The sequence below is a fragment of the Papaver somniferum genome, chromosome 4 (genome assembly GCF_003573695.1).
Source record: "Papaver somniferum cultivar HN1 chromosome 4, ASM357369v1, whole genome shotgun sequence".
Classification (NCBI taxonomy): Eukaryota; Viridiplantae; Streptophyta; class Magnoliopsida; order Ranunculales; family Papaveraceae; genus Papaver; species Papaver somniferum.
Genome location: NC_039361.1, coordinates 141,819,291 through 141,839,570, shown reverse-complemented (window position 1 = coordinate 141,839,570; position 20,280 = coordinate 141,819,291). Strand labels below are relative to the sequence as shown.

The window sequence follows — 20,280 nt, the reverse complement described above, 5'->3', positions numbered from 1 at the left end:
ATCATGAGCTTAAACCGTTTGTTTTTATGTCTAGGTGAATCAATATTATCCTGCACTAATGATTGTAGTATCTGAAACACTATAGACCAACTAGTTAACAGTATTTGATGCATGACATTGTTTATGTTTGTAATGTATTTTTTTTATAAATTTATTGAATTTGGGTATGATTCTAATGTACTTTGTATGATTATTTTTCAATGTTTCAGTGGAAATACACCATACATGGATGTAAATTGTTATTGTACACAGAGTCAGATTCAATTTCTATTGAAAAACCTGAACAAAGATGAACTGAGCTTGAAGATGCTTGAGCAAAAGATTCACAGTAGGTTACAACTGGAAGATATTGAAACTGTTGATTTAATGTGAATGGACAATATCGTTGGTTGTAGCTTAATGAGTGATCAGGACTACTTCACATTTTGGGAGAAAGCTGAAATAAATTGTAATGGTTGTTTAGAATTACAAGTAAGGATACTCAATCCAGAATGGGATACTTTGTATGAACACACCCGAGAAGACTAGAGTGTCAAAGACACCATCAGTTCCAGTGAGAAGAAGACCTAGACTGAAAGGTAAAGGAGTTAAAAATTCTACTTCAAAGAATTTGTTTGGTGAGACAGGTGGTTCAAGTACCAAACCAGTTGTACTTGATAGTGATGAAGATGTAGAAATGAGAGCTGGTCAAGATGAAGACATTGAAAATAGACAAAGTGATGAAGACATTGAAGATGTTGGGGTAGTTAATCATGATTATTGGGTAAATAAAGCAATGCTAGATAGAGAAATGGGAGATGCTCAAGCTGATGAATATGTTGTTGAACTTGATAACATTTGTGAGGATGAGTGCAACCCTGTAGAGGACCCTGATGCTACACCAATATATGATAGTGATGAAGATAGTGATTGTATGAAGTATGATTCAGAAGAAGATAGTGCTGATTCAAATGATGATGCAAAAGAAGATAGTGGTGATTCAAGTGATGACGGTGAACAAAATAATGATGAAGGTAACTGTTACACATTATTGATTTATTTATTTTTGGTTTCCTTAGTATGCTAACTCATGTTTTTTGCTGTTGTTTAGGTGATGTTGAGAACAAGGATGATGATCCTGAATGGTTCAGGAACTTTAAGGATGAGAGGGCATTGAACTTCCCTGATGAAGTTATTGAACAAGGAGATAATGGAAGAGATAAGGGAAAACATAATGGAGGTAACAATTAGAAGTTATTGTACTAACTCATTTTGGTTAAATTGCTTGTACTAACTCATTTTTGTTGTTGTTGTAGGTACTACTGAGATGAAAGATGATGATCCTGAATGGTTGAAGAATTTTAAAGATGAGAGGTTAATGACCTTCCCCGAGGAAGAAGTTATTGAAGAAGAAGAGGAAGAATTTTTCCCAGACCAATAACATGATGAACCTCTTGACCCCTCATACATGGTGGTAGGTACATTATTTCCTAATAAAAAGGCATTTCAAAGGCATCTTAGAGCCTATTGTGTACATAAAGAGCATGAATATAAAGTAAAGAAAAGTGATAAGAAGAAACTTAGGGTTTGGTGTCCATATAGAAAAGAATGTAACTGCAATTGGTTTGTGTTTGCATCTAGAGTTAAGAAAGAGTTTACATTTAAAATTAGGAAAGTCAACCTCACGCATACTTGTGAAGGACGTTTTGAGGGTAGAAATAGATCTGCAGATGCAAGGTATATTGTTGATGTATTAATAGACAATTTGAAGCACAGTGCCAAGAAAGTGATTCCAAAACCAAGGAAGATTAAAGAGGATTTTAAAGTTTCTCACAGGACTAAAATTCCTTACCATACTGCATGGAAGGCTAGGATGTTAGTATTGGAATACATGCATGGAAACTATGAAGACAGTTTTAAGATGGTTCCAACATTTTGTAAGATGGTAAGTAACTTGGACAAGGGCAATACTGCAGACTTTTCTTAATGCAAGTCTGACAATGCATTTGAAACCATGACTATTAGCTTTGGGGCAGCAATTAAAGGATGGCAAAAAGGTTGCAGGAATATTATTGGGTTTGATGCTTTCCATCTAACTGGTAAGCATGGAGGTGTATTACTTGCTGCAACAGGATTAGATACAGAAAACAGATTAGTGCTATTGGGAATTTATGTTTGCAAGTCTGAAACCATTGAGAACTGGACATATTAAATCCATACCGAGCATGCTTTCATGCCACTGGCTACCAAACGAAGGGTTGCAATAATCAACGGCTACCTTTCCTCTTAAGATGCAAAATCTCGACAGTTGAAGGTCACCACCGAGCCGGAAAGTCTCCCAAGCTCAACTTTCCAGACAACAACAAAATGCTACATGTTTTCCACGAAAACACTCGAGACATCAACACATGTCACAAACTGGGGGATGCTCATGGGGTATTGGTTTGGCGGTTTACAGCATGCGGCGTACACTACGCCCGTTACAAGACAGTGTCATAAGAATGAGGCGGTTAGTAAATACATTGAGTAATGGTGAAACGATTTCCTTCATTATGAAACATCAATTCCAGGCGTTACCAGTTACCACCTCCTCCCATTTACTCATTCGTTTCCATTTCTTACGAGATCAGAGTACGTTTCACTTCGACTTGTATAAATAGGTCTTACCTATTTCCACCGAACAACAAGTTCAGGTCAGGAGCATACAACACTCAGAAAATATTTTCTAGCTTTCCATTTGTTAGCTTCCCACTTTCTGATACAAGTCGTAAAAAAACTACTCTTCCATAATCAACTATTCTGGTCTCAACACTCTCTTCGCTTCCCTCCCCAAAACCAACCCTTCTCCTTCACTTTGTGACCGAAGCAAGTCTGGAACGACCATTTCTTGGTTTAGGCCGGATTTGTACAGATTGATCTTTTGAATCTAAAGTACTCCCTTGCAGTATATTGTTTAGGGTTTAGACTCGTTTCTCACCCATAACACACAAAATTACCGAAACCAGCCACGTCTCCGCGCCAAGGCATACCAACCATGCCAGCCGCATCTCCGCGCCAATGGAAAACCGTGACAACCACGTCTCCGCTCCAAGGAATGCCAACCATGCCAGCCGATGGAAAACCGTGTCAGCCACGTCTCCGCGCCAAGGCATGCCAGTCGCGCCACCGTGCCAATGGCAAACCATTCCATCCACGTCTCCGCGCCTAGGCATGCCAACCATGCCAGCTGCACCACCGTGCCAATGGCAAACCATGCCATCCACGTCTCCGCGCCAAGGCATACCAACCATGCCATCCATGTATCCGCGCCAAGGCATGCCAACCATGCCAGCCATGCCAGCTACGTCTCCATGCCAAAGCCATGTCGGTCCTACTACATGTCATTGGCTTCCAAAACGAAGGGTTGAAACAATCAACGGCCACCCTTCCATCTAAGATGCAAATCGTAGCCGTCCAAGGTCGCCAGTTAACGCGCGGTAACCTTTGGCCCAACGTCAAGCCCTAGTTTTGGTCGCGCCCAAACTATGCCAAAACCCTAGTTTTTGGCCGCACCTAAACTATGAAAAAATCCTAGCTTGGCCACGCCTAAATCATGCCATGACCGACCTTTCCTTCACGACTTCCAAAACGAAGGGTTGCAACAATCAACGGCCACCCTTCCATCTAAGATGCAAATCTTAGCCGTCCAAGGTCGCCATCTAACGCGTGGTAACCTTTGGCCCGACGCTAAGCCCCAATTTTGGCCGCGCCCAAACTATGCCCAAACCCCCTAGTTTTTAGCCGCGCTAAGGCCAATGGCGTCATCCGCATCTCCACGCCAAGGCATGCCAGCCGTACCACATGTGCCAATGGCATGTCGTGCAACCTTTTCGCGCCAAGGCATGCCAACCATGGCGCATGTGGCAACGACATTCCGCGCCACATCTCCGCGCCCAAAGCATATCAACCATGACGATGCTCCACATGTGCCAATGGCATTCCAGCCACATCTCCGCGCCGAGGCATGCCAACCATGCCATCCGCACCGCTGTGCCAAAGCCATGCCGTTGGCTGCTAAAACGAAAGGTTGCAACAATCAACGGCCATCCTTCCATCTAAGATGGAAATCTTATCCGTCCAAGATCGCTAGCTAACGCGCGATAACCTTTGGCCCAACGTCAAGCCCTAATTTTGGTCGCGCCCAAACTATGCCAAAATCCAAGCTTGGCCACGCCTAACCATGTCAAATCCATTCCGACCATGCTTTCATGTCGCTGGCTACCAAACGAAGGGTTGCAATAATCAACGGCTACCTTTCCTCTCAAGATGCAAATCTCGACCATCGAGGGTCACCATCAAGCTTGCAAGTCTCCCAAGCTCAACTTGCCAAACAACAACAACATGCTACATGAAAACATTCGAGACATCAACACATGTCACAAACTGGGGGATGCTCATTAAGGTATTGGATTGGCGGTTTATAGCGTGCGGCATATACTACGCCCGTTACAAGACAGTGTCATAAGAATGAGGCGGTTAGTAAATACAGGGAGTAATGGTGAAACACTTTCCTTCATTATGAAACATCATTTCCAGGCGTTACCAGTTACCACCTCCTCCCATTTACTCATCCGTTTCCATTTCTTACGAGATCAGAGTACGTTTCACTTCGACTTGTATAAATAGGTCTTACCTATTTCCACCGAACAACAAGTTCAGGTCAGGAGCATACAACACTCAGAAAATATTTGTTATCTTTCCATTTGTTAGCTTCCCACTTTCTGATACAAGTCGTAAAACAACTACTCTTCCAGAATCAACTATTCTGGTCTCAACACTCTCTTCGCTTCCCTCCCCAAAACCAACCCTTCTCCTTCATTTTGTGACCGAATCAAGTCTGGAACGGACATTTCTTGGTTTAGGCCGGATTTGTACAGATTGATCTCTCAAATCTAAAGTACTCCCTTGCAGTACATTGTTTAGGGTTTAAACTCATTTTTCACCCTGAAACAGTTGGAGACCATAGTGGGATATTGATCTTTCGGTTACAATGTCAACTTTCAATCCTCAATCTCATATTTCGACCCAGACGTCAGGACGGTAGAATCAAACGATCCACTCAGGAATCGACGACTCAGATACCAGACAGCCTGGTTACCAGTCATGACACGACAAGGGGCGATTGGGGACTTCCCAGAGGTCAAAATCAAACGATCCGCCCAGGGATCGATGACTCGATTACCAAGTGACTCGGGGACGACTGGGGAATTTCCGAAATCGCGGTGCTTCCCACAAAACCTGGACTTGCACCTGACTCATTTTTCGTTAGCAGATCCAAAAAATCGAGTAAGTCCTGCCTAGACAAAATACATGGTTTACTATTTCAAGATTTCACAGGAATGATAAAACCGATAGCCATGTTATGTTTCATCCCATGTCATCTACCGACACGCAATGTTCACGTTTCCATATCTTCCCTAGGATGTTTGTGTTACTTACAATCATAACCAAAACATCATTATTCTAAAGCAATTCATTCCAAATAATAATCCAAAATCCTCTGGGGTAATAATTGTCTATCAACCCAAAAATCCAGAAAATCAAAACCGTAAACTAGGTGTTTCATTTGCCTTTCAAAAAAAAACTAAGATAAGAAGTTCAGAAGACAGAAATGCATTCAAGGAAAGTTTTTCAACAACGGCTTGCTCTTCTTAGCGAAAGCCTCCTTCGTACTTTGGAGAGCCGCCCGTTTCAACTTCAGCTTCCTGGATAACTTTTCGACTTCCGCTTCCTGCTGTTTGAGCGTATCTGCAGAAGGACCTTCGGCTGTTTCGACCAGCAACTTTTCAACCTCAGAGAAACCCTCGACGAACCAGGGAGCATTGAACTCGAAATTTATGCACATGTCACGATGGAACCTCCAGCTTGAGATCACATCCTCAGAAACGGTACAACCAGTCACGTTGCACATGTCTTCAATTGAAGACAAGGCTTCCTCCACACGCTTAACCAACGCAAATCGACTAGTAATTTTCTTGGTCGTGGCGATATTTCCGTAGCTCTCCCATATCTTAGTATACATCGCCGCATATTTGGCTGGCACGCTAAATCCCCCGACCAACACATGATCTGGATGAGGAACCAGGTATGGAGGGTTGAAGGTGGCGCCCGCGACTGCATCAATGACCGACAAGGGATTCCTAACGACAGTTGCACCTGCAGACACTGGGGTGCTCTCCATTGTATGAGTCACAACGACGTCTTCACCTCGATCAACCTCCATTTCAAGGTCGCCCGGTGCAGCTGCCACAGTTGGAGACAAAGCTGTATCTCCACCAACCTCCGTATCGGGTTCATCTTCAGAAATGGCTTCCCCCTGTGATATCACGTATTATATGCTTTTCCAAAGAGAAGAAAGAAAGAAGGAAGAAGGAAAAACATGTAGAAGACTCACTGATCCGCTTTCAGACCGGCCAGAAGAATATTCAGCGCTACTGTTGGAAAAACTATTCTCGTCGTCACTAGACTCCGAACTTTCTCCCTTCTCGGATTCCCCCTCACCACGGACAGGTTCCGCACCGCCACTTACTTCCTCGAGAAACGTTGTTTTTTGACTACTAGCAAGTTTGGTAAAGGCGTTCACGCTGCTGAGACCCTGGGCAAGGCACGAAGATAGACGCTTAGAAAAGAGACGAGGATATACGCAATACAACTAAAATCAAATAGAAAATCATACATACTCGCATATTAGACGAACTAAAAGTCGTAAAAGCCGCCGAATCTGACTGGGAACCATCTGCACGGCTTTTAGACCTTCGCTCCTTCACTTGGGGACTATCCGCGTCCAGGCTAACGGATTTTGGCTTGGTTGAAGAAGGATCCTCAGCAATGGGTGCTCCACTAAAACCGTAGGAGAAGGCTTACCGCGACGGTTTTCTACCATATCATTCACAAACCCATGAATAGCAAGAAACTCATCCTGCCAGAATATGTTATATTTGGAGGTTGTTGATGGATTTTGTTCCGCAAGCAGAACAGGAAGGCTTTTACCCGACACAAGAACACTAGTACCGAGAACAGTTGGCAACGATTTTTCTGGAAAAAATGGCCGACGAACGAGTGGGACCCCTTGGTCAAAACCCATATGCCGAGCCGCCCTATCGATATTGTAAGAGACTGCTTTACAAGATCCCCGAAATAATGATGGCACATGACCAGACGTACAGCTTCGCATGAACACCATCTCTCCAACAATCATATCCTCTTCATCAGAAGACAAGGACATGCTCGAAGCAGGAGCAAAGGTATTGATCTGAGTTATGGACGCATGCACCGGAGCCCATGGGCGAAAGTTGACCGTGTGCGAGTTGTCAAGGAATCCAACCAGGTTTGAACCAACCTTTGGGCGCCTATTCGACCAACGCAGTATCCTAGAGCCACCCCAAGACTCGGGAAGTAAGGCCAACGGTTTTGGAGCATACTTTTCGAAGTGATCCCACAGCCACGCTTGGAGAAAAGCGGCATGAATATACGAATCCACTTTCATGTAGCCATTTGAAGCGCACATGTCCGCGACCAGCTGATCCAAGTGTGTGTACAGAGAACCAAAAAACAAGCCGCCAATAGGGAGAACGACACCTTTTGCCAATTTTAAAAGTTCCTGTCTTATCTCTTTCTTACCAGAGCCGTCATCGAAAATATCCCTGGATAACCAAAGATCCAAGAACGCCGCGACATGAAGCGTACTATTATTCTGATTTGGCTCCAATTCATCAGGAAACCACTGCGATGCCCACCATCCATAGAAGCACCTCGTCTCGTTTTCTTTCCGGACAAATCCTTTTGATTTCGCAACCAGAGCGGCGCGCATTTCTTCTTCATCTGCAGAAAATTTGACATCGAGGTTTCCAATAACGGGAAGGTTCAGCAGTACAGCCACACTCTCTAAGGAAATAGTCATTTCACCCCACCTGCATATGGTCGTGTGAGTGTCCGGACACCATCTGGAAATAAAGGCAACCAAGCCTGGAATATATTTCCTAATTTGAAGCACTGCGGAAGCCGCGACAACATCAATATTTTGCGCCTTGGTCAAACTGGCTTTTACACATTCCTGGCTCATCATGAATCGCATCCATTGCTCAAAGGGATGCAACAGACTCACACAGATTTTAAAGTCGATGGGAGAAGCAGAATACTCTTTCCTCTGAAGACACAACCGTATTACACCTCCTGGCCGAACCGACCGGGCTTCTCCTTCACTTTCTAGACCAGTTAGAAGAATCGACACATACTTGGGATGATTCTTCATAATTGTGGAGGATGTTGTAAAGAACTCATCGTCTATGTTTGGCTTGGAATTGCCAACATCTTTCGGTATGGCAGAAAATTACACCCTAACAAAAATTCTCTCACGCTACTTTCACCTTCGAAATAACTACAATGGAACAATACGAAGAGAAATTATTACGGAAAGCGCATGGAAATTATTTTATCATACACAGGAGATCCATCCTGAACGTAAGCCAATTTGTTGCAAAGTCATAATGCGCGTAGACAAAGAAATGAGGACTGAAGACCTTGCATCACCACCTCATGCCATGGCCATACCCCGCAATGGGAAGTTGGCGCCCGGCCGAGAAGGCGCGCCCCACTATGGGAACCATGCACACGGCCACACGAGGAAAAAGGAGAAAAACCTAGAAGATAGGTTTTCACTGGAAGGAAATGACAGTTACTAGCTCATGCATGCCTACTTTGCACAGTAATTAGGGCGACCAACATTACTACGGTATTCACACCTAAATGTTACTACAAGTTCATGCAAAGCATATCTTCGGCTAGGATTCATACCAACACAGAAGAACAATATTTCTACAAGTTCATGAAAAGGTACGACTACGGCTAGGGTTTGCACTAACACAAGAAAAACAAGTTAAAAAGGAAGTGCTGGAAGGAATACCTGGGATTCTCTCATCCACTTTACTACTACCACACGGCCAGAATAAAAAAACAAAAAACAAAGATGTGAAATAAAAGGAGAGGCCGGCCCCTTTTATAGGCGTAACACTTAGGAGTTTGAATAAGGAAAGGACTTACTATTTGAGTGAAGTAAGGAAAAGAGGCAATCTGTCCCGCAGAGACAAATCACCACGGTGCCAAGCCGTCCGCGCCGTTGCCTTGGCCCCACCATGCCAAGCCGTCTGCGCCATTTTCCTTGGACCCACCATGCCAAGCCGTCTGTGCCATTTGCCTTGTCCCCACCATGCCAAGCCGTGCACGCCATTTCCCTGGCCCCACCATGCCAAGCCGTCTGCGCCATGCCTGCCTCACCAAGCCGCATCATGCCTTGCACCATCGTTCCGTGCCATGACTTGCCGCGCCAACACCAACAACTCGCCAAGCCAGTGTCACGATATTCCCTAACCCGACCAAGGTGATGCATGGCCAGACTAAGCCGACAATCTTCACCTCATCACTTCACGGTCTACACCATAAATAGAATCTATGCAAGGATGCCAGACACGAGGATCATGAACTCTCCTTACCTCCCGAAAAAGGTCAGTCGGACCTGACCATCTTTTCACGACTTGTTGTTTCGATTTTGTCCTAGCCTGTCACCATCTTATGCTTACCTCGCAACAATGCTTCCGTTCCGAGCTAAGCCGGGGACTTAATATTGATGGTGGTTTTTAGCTTAGGGTTAAAATCATAAAACCGCACATCTGACATGATGTCACTATGACCATTAGCACATTTATTGAATCGATCAGCATGCCCACGTAAGAATTACCAGGGTACCTTTTTTTTATGTGTCATGTTCCACGACAGAACCGTTAACATTGACCGACATCATCTATGCCAAACCCTAATTCTCATGCTACCGCGCCAAGGCATGCCAACCATGTCAGCCGCACCACTGTGACAATGGCATACCATGCCAGCCATGTCTACCGCGCCAAGGAATTCCAACCATGTCAGCCGCACCACTGTGCCAATGGCATGCCATGCCAGACACGTCTACCGCGCCAAGGCATGCCAACCATGCAGCCGCACCACTGTGCCAATGGCATGCCATGCCAGCCACGTCTACCGCGCCAAGGCATGCCAACCATGCCAGCCGCACCACTGTGCCAATAGCATGCCATGCCAGCCACGTCGCACCATACCATGCCGGACTTCCCTATGCGGCTACGAAAACGAAGGCGTGCGACGATCAACGGCCACCCTTCCACCTTAGATGCAAATCTTAGACGTCCAAGGTCGCCAACCAACGCATGGTAACCTTTGGCCTAAAACCCTAGTTTTGGCCACGCCAAGCCGCGCCAAGGTATGCCATGCCACATGTGCCAATGGCATGCCATGCCACATGTGCCAATGGCATGCCATGCCATCCACGTCGCACCATACCATGTCGGCCTTCCCTATGCGGCTACCAAAACGAATGCGTGTGGCGATCAACGACCACCCTTCCACCTTAGATGCAAATCTTAGCCGTCCAAGGTCGCCAACCAACGCATGGTAACCTTTGTCCCAAAACCCTAGGTTTGGCCACGCCAAACCGCGCCAAGGCATGCCATGCCACATGTGCCAATGGCATGCCAACCACCTTGCCGCACCATACCATGCCGGCCTTCCCTATGCGGCTACAAAAACGAAGGCGTGCGACGATCAACAGCCACCCTTACACCTTAGATGCAAATCTTAGCCGTCCAAGGTCGCCAACCAACGGATAGTAACCTTTGTCCCAAAACCCTAGTTTTGGCCACGCCAAACCGTGCCAATGGCACGCCAACCACCTCGCCGCGTCATACCATGCCGGCCTTCCCTATGCGGCTATCAAAACTAAGGCGCGCGATGATCAACGACCACTTTTCCACCTTAGATGCAAATTTTAGCCATCTGAGGTCGCCAACCAACACATGGTAACCTTTGGCCACGTCAAACCACGCCAAGGCATGCCATGCCACATGTGCCAATGGCATGCCAACCACCTTGCCGCATGATACCATGCCGGCTTTCCCTATGCGGCTACCAAAACGAAGCCGTGCGACGATCAACGACCACCCTTCCACCTTAGATGCAAATCTTAGCCGTCCAAGGTCGCCAACCAACGCATGGTAACCTTTGTCCCAAAACCCTAGTTTTAGCCACGCCAAACCGCGGCAAGGCATGCCATGCCACATGTGCCAATGGTATGCCAACCACCTTGCCGCACCATACCATGCCGGCCTTCCCTATGCGGCTACCAAAACGAAGGTGTGTGACGATCAACGGACACCCTTCCACCTTAGAGGAAAATATTAGCCGTCCAAGGTCGCCAACCAACGCATGGTAACCTTTGGCCCAAAACCTAGTTTTGGCCACGCCAAACCGCGCCAAGGCATGCCATGCCACATGTGCCAATGACATGCCAACCACCTTTCCACACCATACCATGCCGGCCTTCCTTATGCGGCTAACAAAACGAAGGCGTGCGACGATCAACGGCCACTCTTCCACCTTAGATGCAAATCTTAGCCATCCAAGGTTACCAGCTAACGCATGTCAACTTTTGGCCCTAGTTTGGTCGCGCCTAAACAAAGCCAAAACCCTAACTTTTGGCCGCGCCTAAATTAGGCCATATTAAAGCCATACCGAGCATGCTTTCATGCCACTGTCTACCAAACGAAGGGTTGCAATAATCAACGGCTACCTTTCCTCTTAAGATGCAAAATCTCGGCAATCGAAGGTCACCACCTAGCCGACAAGTCTCCCAAGCTCAATTTTCCAGAAAACAACAACATGCTACATGTTTTCCACGAAAACACTCGAGACATCAACACATGTCACAAACTGGGGGATGCTCATGGGGTATTGGTTTGGCGGTTTACAACGTGCGGCATACACTACGCCCGTTATAAGACAGTGTCATAAGGATGAGGCGGTTAGTAAATACAGGGGTTAATGGTGAAACGCTTTCTTTTATGGAACATCAATTCCATGCGTTACCGGTTACCACCTCCTCCCATTCACTCATCCGTTTTCCATTTCTTAATGAGACCAGAGTACGTTTCACTTCGACTTGTATAAATAGGTCTTACCTATTTCCGCCGAACAACAAGTTCAGGTCAGGAGCATACAACACTCAGAAAATATTTGCTAGATTTCCATTTGTTAGCTTCCCACTTTCTGATACAAGTCATAAAACAACTACTCTTCCAGAATCAACTATTCTGGTCTCAACACTCTCTTCGTTTCCTTCCCCAAATCCAACCCTTCTCCTTTACTTTGTGACCGAAGCAAGTATGAAATGGCCATTTCTTGGTTTAGGCTGGATTTGTATATATTGATCTCTTGAATCTAAATTAATCCCTTGCAGTACATTGTTTAGGGTTTAAACTCATTTCTCACACACACACCCGAAATTACCAAAATTAGCAGAAACCGTTTTCACCCTCAAACACCAGGCTACTTTCATTTTTTTATATGTAAAATTTTTTGCCTGTCATATGTAAACATTTTTTACTGTCATATGTAAACATTTTTGAGTGTTATATGCAGCAACACATGGATGCTTTGAAGGCTGAAAATCCAGCAGCACATCAATACCTTTTGGATGCTGGTCCTGAGTCTTGGTCAAGAGCATTCTTTGATGACACTTGTAAATGTGAATACTTAATTAAAAAATTTAGTGATAATTTTAATGAAATGATCCCACACATTAGGGACAAACCTATCTGTAGAATATGAATCCTTTATAGTCAGTTGGTGAATGCTAAATGGCATGAGAGGAGGCAAGAGGCTGAAAAATGGCCAGATGAAGGTTTGGCTCCAAAGGAAATGAACTTGATAAAGAAGATGTGCAAGTTAACTGGTACTTTTGATGTTAATCCATGTGTTTTTGGGAAATTATATGAAGTTACATCTGTTCACAATTCTGTTTTCACTATTAATTTGGAAGAAAAAACATGTTCTTGTCTTCAATGGAAGCTGAGAGGGTTTGTATGCATACATGCAGTCTGTGCATTGAAAAGATACAAACCAAAATGGCATAAGTAAGTTCACTTTAAGTTCACTTTATACATTTGTTTGTTTGTCTTTTTGTTCTTGTTAACTATTTACTTTTTGTGTTTGTTAACCATTTACTTTTTTTTGTTGAACAAGTATTGCTCTCATTACTACTCTGTGGTAGCATTTAGAGCCACATATGAACCACATCTGAAACCATTGGTTGATGTCAAAGAATGGGTCAAGGTAAGCACTTTAAACTAGATCTGAAACCAGTAAAGCACTATCTTGGTAGTTGTACATTTAATATTCACAATATTCTTCATTATATAACATATATGATTCCTTTAGGGTTTCATTTTTCATTTCCCTTTATTGTTTGGTTGCAGGTAGAGATGGAGCTAAACCCTCTTAAAAGTGGCAGGAAAACAGGAAGGCCTAGAGTTAAAAGAAGGAGGGCATATGATGAACCTCCACCACATCCTAGAGTCTACAAATGCCACAGGTGTGGGATTGGAGGCCACAAAAGTAGGGGATGTTCTGCTGGTGCTGTTGGGCAGAACTCTAAAGCACCTAGACAAAGAACTCAAGTTGATGGTGCAACTCTCACAAGCTTTGGTAAACCTGCAGCAACCTCTTCAAGATCTAAGAAGAGGAAATCATATGATACTCCAGGTGCATCTACTTCCAAACCAGCTGGAACTAAGAAGCAGAAAGTTTCTCAAAATTTCATAAATGTAAGATCTGTTAAACAAACAGTGAGCCAGACTATGACAGATCCTAAAGGAAAGACAAATAAACCTAGCAAGGCAAAGAAAAACTAAAGTTGCAGTTTCCTTTTTTTTGGTATCTTTTATGAATGATTAATTTGTGAACTTTAAGTTATTGTACGAATGTAACTGGTTGTGAACTTTGGTCTGTTTGAACATCTTTTGTTATGATAGGATATGAAATGTAGTAAACTAAGTTCTTAAAGAAACTTCTTACATATTACATATGGAGGTTTTTTCCTAATTGCTTACATATGGCAGCCATTTGGGTTGCAGATTCTCTAACCCTGACCTTTACAACAATGTAGAGGGCATCTGAATCCCATCTAAAAGATTCACAATCTTGACAGGTAAGGTAAGTTATATTCTTATTGTGTTGATTTTTGCACATCTTCAGTATGACTTTGTATTTGCAGGTTGCAGAAAAGCAAACCTGATTATGCAGTGGACAATCATTGTAGGAGTGGTCTTCTTCTCCACAAGCACAACAACTTTTTGTTGATGGTAGCATAATGTCTTTGGCTTTACAGTGGTCTAAAGCATCTTCAAACCATTCAAAGTAACTACAGGTTGGTATTGTGCACTTGAAGAACATTTTTTCATAGTTTTCAGTTGTTGTAGATCTAAGTAATGCTCTCACACCAACACATGGAATATGCTTGCACCTAGAATACAACCAAGGACAGACTTGTGTTTCATGATTTCCTTTTTTACACATTGCACAATCAATCATGCCTTTTTTCCCTTATTCTTGATGTTGCTACTACTTGGAGATTCATTCTGACCACCACCCATTACTTGTTTGCGTTTTCTAAGTTTGAATTTGATGAGTAACTTTAAAAAAAATGACTTGATTGATATGAATGAATCGGGGTTCTTCTATGGTTTTTATAGGGTGGAGAAGATGAAGATAGCCGCTTTTTTGTCAGCTTAATCATGGTCGTTCATTTTTGTGTGCACATGATCATGCCACGTGTTTTCTGGCCGTTATGTTACCTGAATCCGTGTGAGTTGCACGTGCGAAGAATTTCCAGCCTTGTTACTGATATGTGTGTGAGATGCACTCTCGAGGGGTGTATATGTCATTTTTAAGGTGCCAGCTGACACTTAACCATCCTAACAAGCCGTTACCCATTTTAAAAAAAAACGGGGCACTTTTGAAAATTTGGAAAAAACGGGGGCACTTTTTTTTTTATATTCAAAAAAGTGGGGCACTTTATCAAAATTCCCCATATTAAATTGCTTGAATATCTTATGGACATATGCATACTGGTGAATTAACATTCAACAACCTCAATGTTCTAGTTTAAATCCTAGACACATCTGAGTTTTCGCAAGATCTTTCATCTCAAATTCGGATTTCAAATAACTTGTGATTTCTCTTACTTAATCAAGAGCACCTACTATGTTCATATCGTCGACATAGGCAGCTATACATGCAAAACCGAAACTCTTTTTATTTACAAACATGAAAGGGCATAATTATTTATTTATATCCCTTCCCAATCAAATAATCACTTAGACGGGCATACCACATCCGCCCGGATTACTTTAATCTGTAAAGTGATCGTTTCAACTGAATTGCAAACACATTCTGTGGTTTAGAGTTACTTGATTTGGGAAATGGAAGTCCATTTGGAACTTTTATGGATATCTCTGTATCAAGATCCCCATAGAGATATGAAGTAACCACATCGATAAGCTGTATTTCAAGCCCTTCTAAGAACTGCCAAGCTCATATAATTAGAAGAACATTATGATGTTCACTACAGGAGAATTAGCGATCCAGGGGTTTGTGAGAAACCTCACACCACAAGGTGAATCTTTATACTTTAAGACTTCATTCCTCTCACTATGCTTTGAGACAAATAATCATATATGTCCCACATGCTTTACACTTGGTGGGTTAGCACTACCATACTAAATACTTGTATATATGTCAAAGAACTAAGTTCTTCCTTAATTGCGAAGGCCAAATATGCTCTTTTTTTATATTAATCAATACATATAATGATTCGATCTCATTGTGCTCTATCTTTGGAGAAACTGTGTGTGAATTATATCATCAACATCCATGCACGATCCTTCCATTGACTCATGAACATTCTCATAATCCAATAGGATTTCCTTGTTCTCTAGAATCATGTAAAACTTTGGACTCCTCCAATATGATTCATGGACATATTTAGAGAAAATATCATGAGATGATAGGGGATGATATAAACATTAGATTTTTGGGATATTTTTACTTTGGGTCCCATCTTTGTGACCGGAGTTACATTTGGGTCCCAAAAAGCTCAGTATTAGAGTTTGGGTCCCAGGACTGTAGTTGATTGTGTTGACAGTTAGAAAAACTGGTTAAATAAAGAAATGACTAACTAAAACTTGGTTTTCGGTTTATTTACTAACTCTGTCTTAACAGATAAAACTGAGAGTCTAGAGTCTTCGAATGGTAACCTGAATAGAAAAGGAAATATCGTTGGAAACACTAGAAAAGAGTTCAAGAAAGCATCAAGAAGTGTTTCCACCTTTCACTCACCGTCTCTCTCCATTTTTAATCATTGTCTCTAGTTAACTCTTCAATTCTCTCCTTTTTCTTACAGATAACCCTTTGTTTTGTCTTTGTCATTCTTTCTCGATCTGAAAAATTGTATTGTAAAGCACATAGGAAGATGATTAATGGAGCTAAATTTCCAATTTGATTTTGGAAATTAAGGCAAGTACAAAATTTACAGAAATTTCCGATTTTAGAGAGTTTTAAGCGAAGGTATATATTGTTGTTGTTGTTGATAGTGAAGAATGGTTGAATGTATTGGTTTTATGGATGAACGGTTGATATTAATCATTATTTAGTGTTTGAAAAAGTTTCGCAAGGTTGTAAGCGAGTTATCGTAAGTTTTGGGGTTAAGATGTGGCTGTAAAATAAAGTTGTCGTTAGTGCTTATGATCATTGGGTTTGGTTTGAGCTCAAAATTGCAGGGAATATTGAGCTATCAAAGTAGCTAATGCACCATAAAATACCGGCCTCTTGATCACTTTTTTATCGCTCATAATTGTTTGTAAAAAGGCCCCTTTCGTGGTTTTATATAGTAGAAATGAGATGACATTAAATGTGGTTTTACACAGTAGAAATGAGATGACATTAAATTTGATTTAGACTTTTCACGACAACCACTTCGAAAGAAAAAACAACTGCAAAAGTTCACTACCATCGGCCTTCATCAATTCACGTCTATCCATAAACCCTTCCAAACCTAGTCAGTCTTATTCCATTCACACTAACACCATCATACATCGTCACTGCCAGCAACTGTTCCGACGACCTTTTCACAAGCAAAACAAACAGACAAGTCAGACCATTGGATGAAATTTATTCTTACCCGTTAGATGTGTTTTTAACTAACACATGTGGCTCGCATGCTAACGCTAAATGACGCCTTCAACTAATTATAAATTAATTAAAATTAATATTATTTTACTAACGGTCAAGACGGTCAACCACGGTCCTGGGACCCAAACTCTAATATTGAACTTTTTGGGACCCAAATGCAACTATGGTCACAAAGTTGGGGCTCAAAGTCAAAATATCCCAATTTACCTTACTCACCCACTTCCTTTCTAGGTGAGCATTAGTCGAATATGGTGGTTCATCCAATTTCCTTTATGGAGCCACAACCTCAACCACATTTCCACAAAATGTAGTTGCAACACCTTAGTTTATGGTGCATATCCTAGATTAAGGATTCTAACCTTGGAGGCACGCTTGTAGTTCGTATGTGTGATTTCGTTATTTTAGCGACATCAATAAATGCGTCAGGCAATTGAATATGCCACATTCAGAATATTGATAATTATTTTCACTTCACTTTCACATTGTGAAGTATGGGGATCAAGATGAGATAAAGTGGGAATAGACCTCGATAATTCCTGTCGCTCCCTTAGTCCTTTTCCATTCCTCCCCCTAACGACGGGAAGGCTGTCTCATCAAAGTGACAATCCGCAAATCTAACGGGAAAGAGATCGCCTGACAAAGGTTCTATGTAGCGGATAATTGTTGGGGATTCGTATCCAACATAAATATCTAATCGTCTTTGTGGACCCATTTTAGTACGTTGTAAGGGGCGTAATAGGCACGTATGCTACATAACCAAATATGCATAAATATGAAATATCAGGCTCACATCCAGTTACCAACTGGTACACAAAAAATGGTTGGATAGCAGTGGGTACTCTAAAGCTAATAAGTAATATTGCATGCAATATGGCGTACCCACGGGCAATAATAGGCAGGTTGGACGCATAACCAATGCCCTAGATATCATCTGTAACCTTTTGATGGTAGCTTCTACAAAACCATTTTGAGTGTGTGCATGCTGTACGGGTTCTCTACGTCAATTCCGTTAGACGTACAAAAATTATCAAATCCTTTAGATGTAAATTCTTCAACATTATCAAGTTTGATAGACTTGATTGGATAATCAGGGTGGTGAGCCCTTAATCGTATAATCTGTGCTGGGAGCTTTGCTAATGCAACATTTCTTGTGGACAACAATGCAACGTGTGACCAATGGGTCGAAGCATCATCCAGAGCCATAAACTACCTGAATAGACGCATTCTGGATGTATAGGTCCATAAATATCACCTTGTATTCTTTGCAAAAATGGAATATTTTGTTTTGTATCTTTAGCATAGGATGGTCTCGATCCTATCTTTTGTAAAAAACAAGCTTTGCAGGATGAATGATGTGCCTTTGAGAAGGAAATCGAAGAAGAATGTGATAGTAGGTGCGCTTCAATTACTTTGGAAGGTGAAGGTTGCGCTTCTCTTACTTTAGAAGGCATAGATTGTGCATCATTTATTTTAAAAAGGACATTGTTACTTTGCATTGTAACAATCTGTATTACCATTTTCTTTTTCATTAGAAAGAAGGGATGTACGTGTAGTTCTTCAAAACACGGATCATCATATCATGACGTGGGTTCCCTAGTCGATTGTGCCAAAGCTTATATGAGTCACATGCCAACAATTCATCGTCGGTAACAACATGGGATTCAATAATCCTTATAGTGGTGATGTACAATCCACTAGATTGACTCATTAGTTTTTCTAACATGCGCTTCCTTCCGTATTCACTAGAGATCACATATACGTGCTCAGTTCCATTTTCACAGTGAGTTTCCAAGTGATAACCTTTTGCATGGATATAGTTAAAACTCAACAAGGTGCATTTAGCTCTTGGTTCATACAGAGCTCCTGTGACTTTAATCATTATGTCGTTTGGCTACAAAAATTGAGCCCTACGTCACCCAATTATTACATGTGATGATCCAGTCATCGTAGTCACAGAGGTATTACAAGGAGTAACATCAATAAATAATTGTCTATTTCTTAGGATAGTGTGGGTGCTTCCAAAATCACCTAAACATTATATTTCTCCTTAAGACATTCCTACAAGTACATTATGCATGAATTTTATAAAAAGAAACAATTTATCTCGCTTTATTTAGAGATTTATGTCCCATTATAATGGTGTCCCTTCCATTCTAATATACATGTTAAATAATAAAATATCATAAATAAAGTGAAATTCTATAGAACATAATAGAGAAACAAGTACTTATAGATAAACTATACATGCAACGTTAAACAAACTGTAGTCTAAGACAACATAAAGTACAAGAGACTAATTATTTTTAGGCCCAACAAATTCAGGTACTTCCATTGCTAGGGCAAAGTACGAATTTCCCAGGAAGTCTGAAATTGTGAGGTTGACGTCAGGGTTAAGATTATTTTCGTTCGTGTAGTGAGCTTCTTGATCGAGAGTTTCCAGGTGCATTTTGTAGCTCGGAGCTACGTTGACACTAGACTTGCATTGCTTTTATCAAAATCCAGTAAATCCGTACTTGTAACAAGGCGCATTTCCATCTGCGGACTTTTTAGTAGAGGGATTCTTAGGTGTTTTCTCGAACTTAGGGTCAATAACACTATGGCCAGAATTTACTTTTTTGTGCCAAACATTAAAATGGACTTTACGTCATTTGCCTCGAATGTGCTTTCCACATCAAATACCCTGATGATGGTACTCAAAATCTGCTGAGTCCAAAAATTCGAACTTAGGTCGAATTGGGTCAATTTTCATAAGACAAAGTAAAGTACATTAGTATGATGCGCAAGTCCTTCTGAGTACACAAACATGACAAATTGTGATACCATTTTTCCGTGTCCAAGTTTTTTTATTGATGAGATGGATTACCAAAACCAAATTTCCTTATGGTTCTGTGGGTAACACGGATATATCATAGTTCAATTTCTGATCATAACCCGGTCAACAAAATTAATTAACAAATTTTATGGTTTAAAGGTGTAAACCATGAACCAAGTTTCATTATGGCTATTAGAAGTGCAAACCATAAACCAAATTTTGTTATGGTTATAAGAGGTGCAAACTGTAAACCAAATTTCGTTATGATTATCAAAGGTACAAACAGGTAAACCAAATTTCGTTATGCTTATTGAAGAAGCAAACCCGTAAATCAAATTTCGTTATGGTTATCAAAGGTG

The 20,280-nt window shown here is 41.9% G+C and overlaps 1 protein-coding gene across 1 annotated transcript; it reads left to right on the top strand.

The window, feature by feature from the left end:
• The first annotated feature begins 505 nt into the window (after positions 1 to 505).
• On the top strand, positions 506 to 1,420 carry LOC113273218 (pheromone-processing carboxypeptidase KEX1-like). Its single transcript, XM_026522974.1, has 3 exons — positions 506 to 1,013; positions 1,091 to 1,219; positions 1,296 to 1,420. Exons 1-3 carry the CDS (start codon positions 506 to 508, stop codon positions 1,418 to 1,420), a joined length of 762 nt encoding a protein of 253 aa, XP_026378759.1.
• The last annotated feature ends 18,860 nt before the right edge of the window (positions 1,421 to 20,280 follow it).

What these genes read in the sequence shown, in the direction of transcription:
- LOC113273218 (XM_026522974.1), top strand. Translation starts at nt 506, where the DNA reads ATGAACACACCCGAGAAGACTAGAGTGTCAAAGACACCATCAGTTCCA. An exon ending in TGAACAAAATAATGATGAAG is followed by an intron (nt 1,014 to 1,090) that starts GTAACTGTTACA and finishes GCTGTTGTTTAG; the next exon opens with GTGATGTTGAGAACAAGGAT. An exon ending in TAAGGGAAAACATAATGGAG is followed by an intron (nt 1,220 to 1,295) that starts GTAACAATTAGA and finishes TTGTTGTTGTAG; the next exon opens with GTACTACTGAGATGAAAGAT.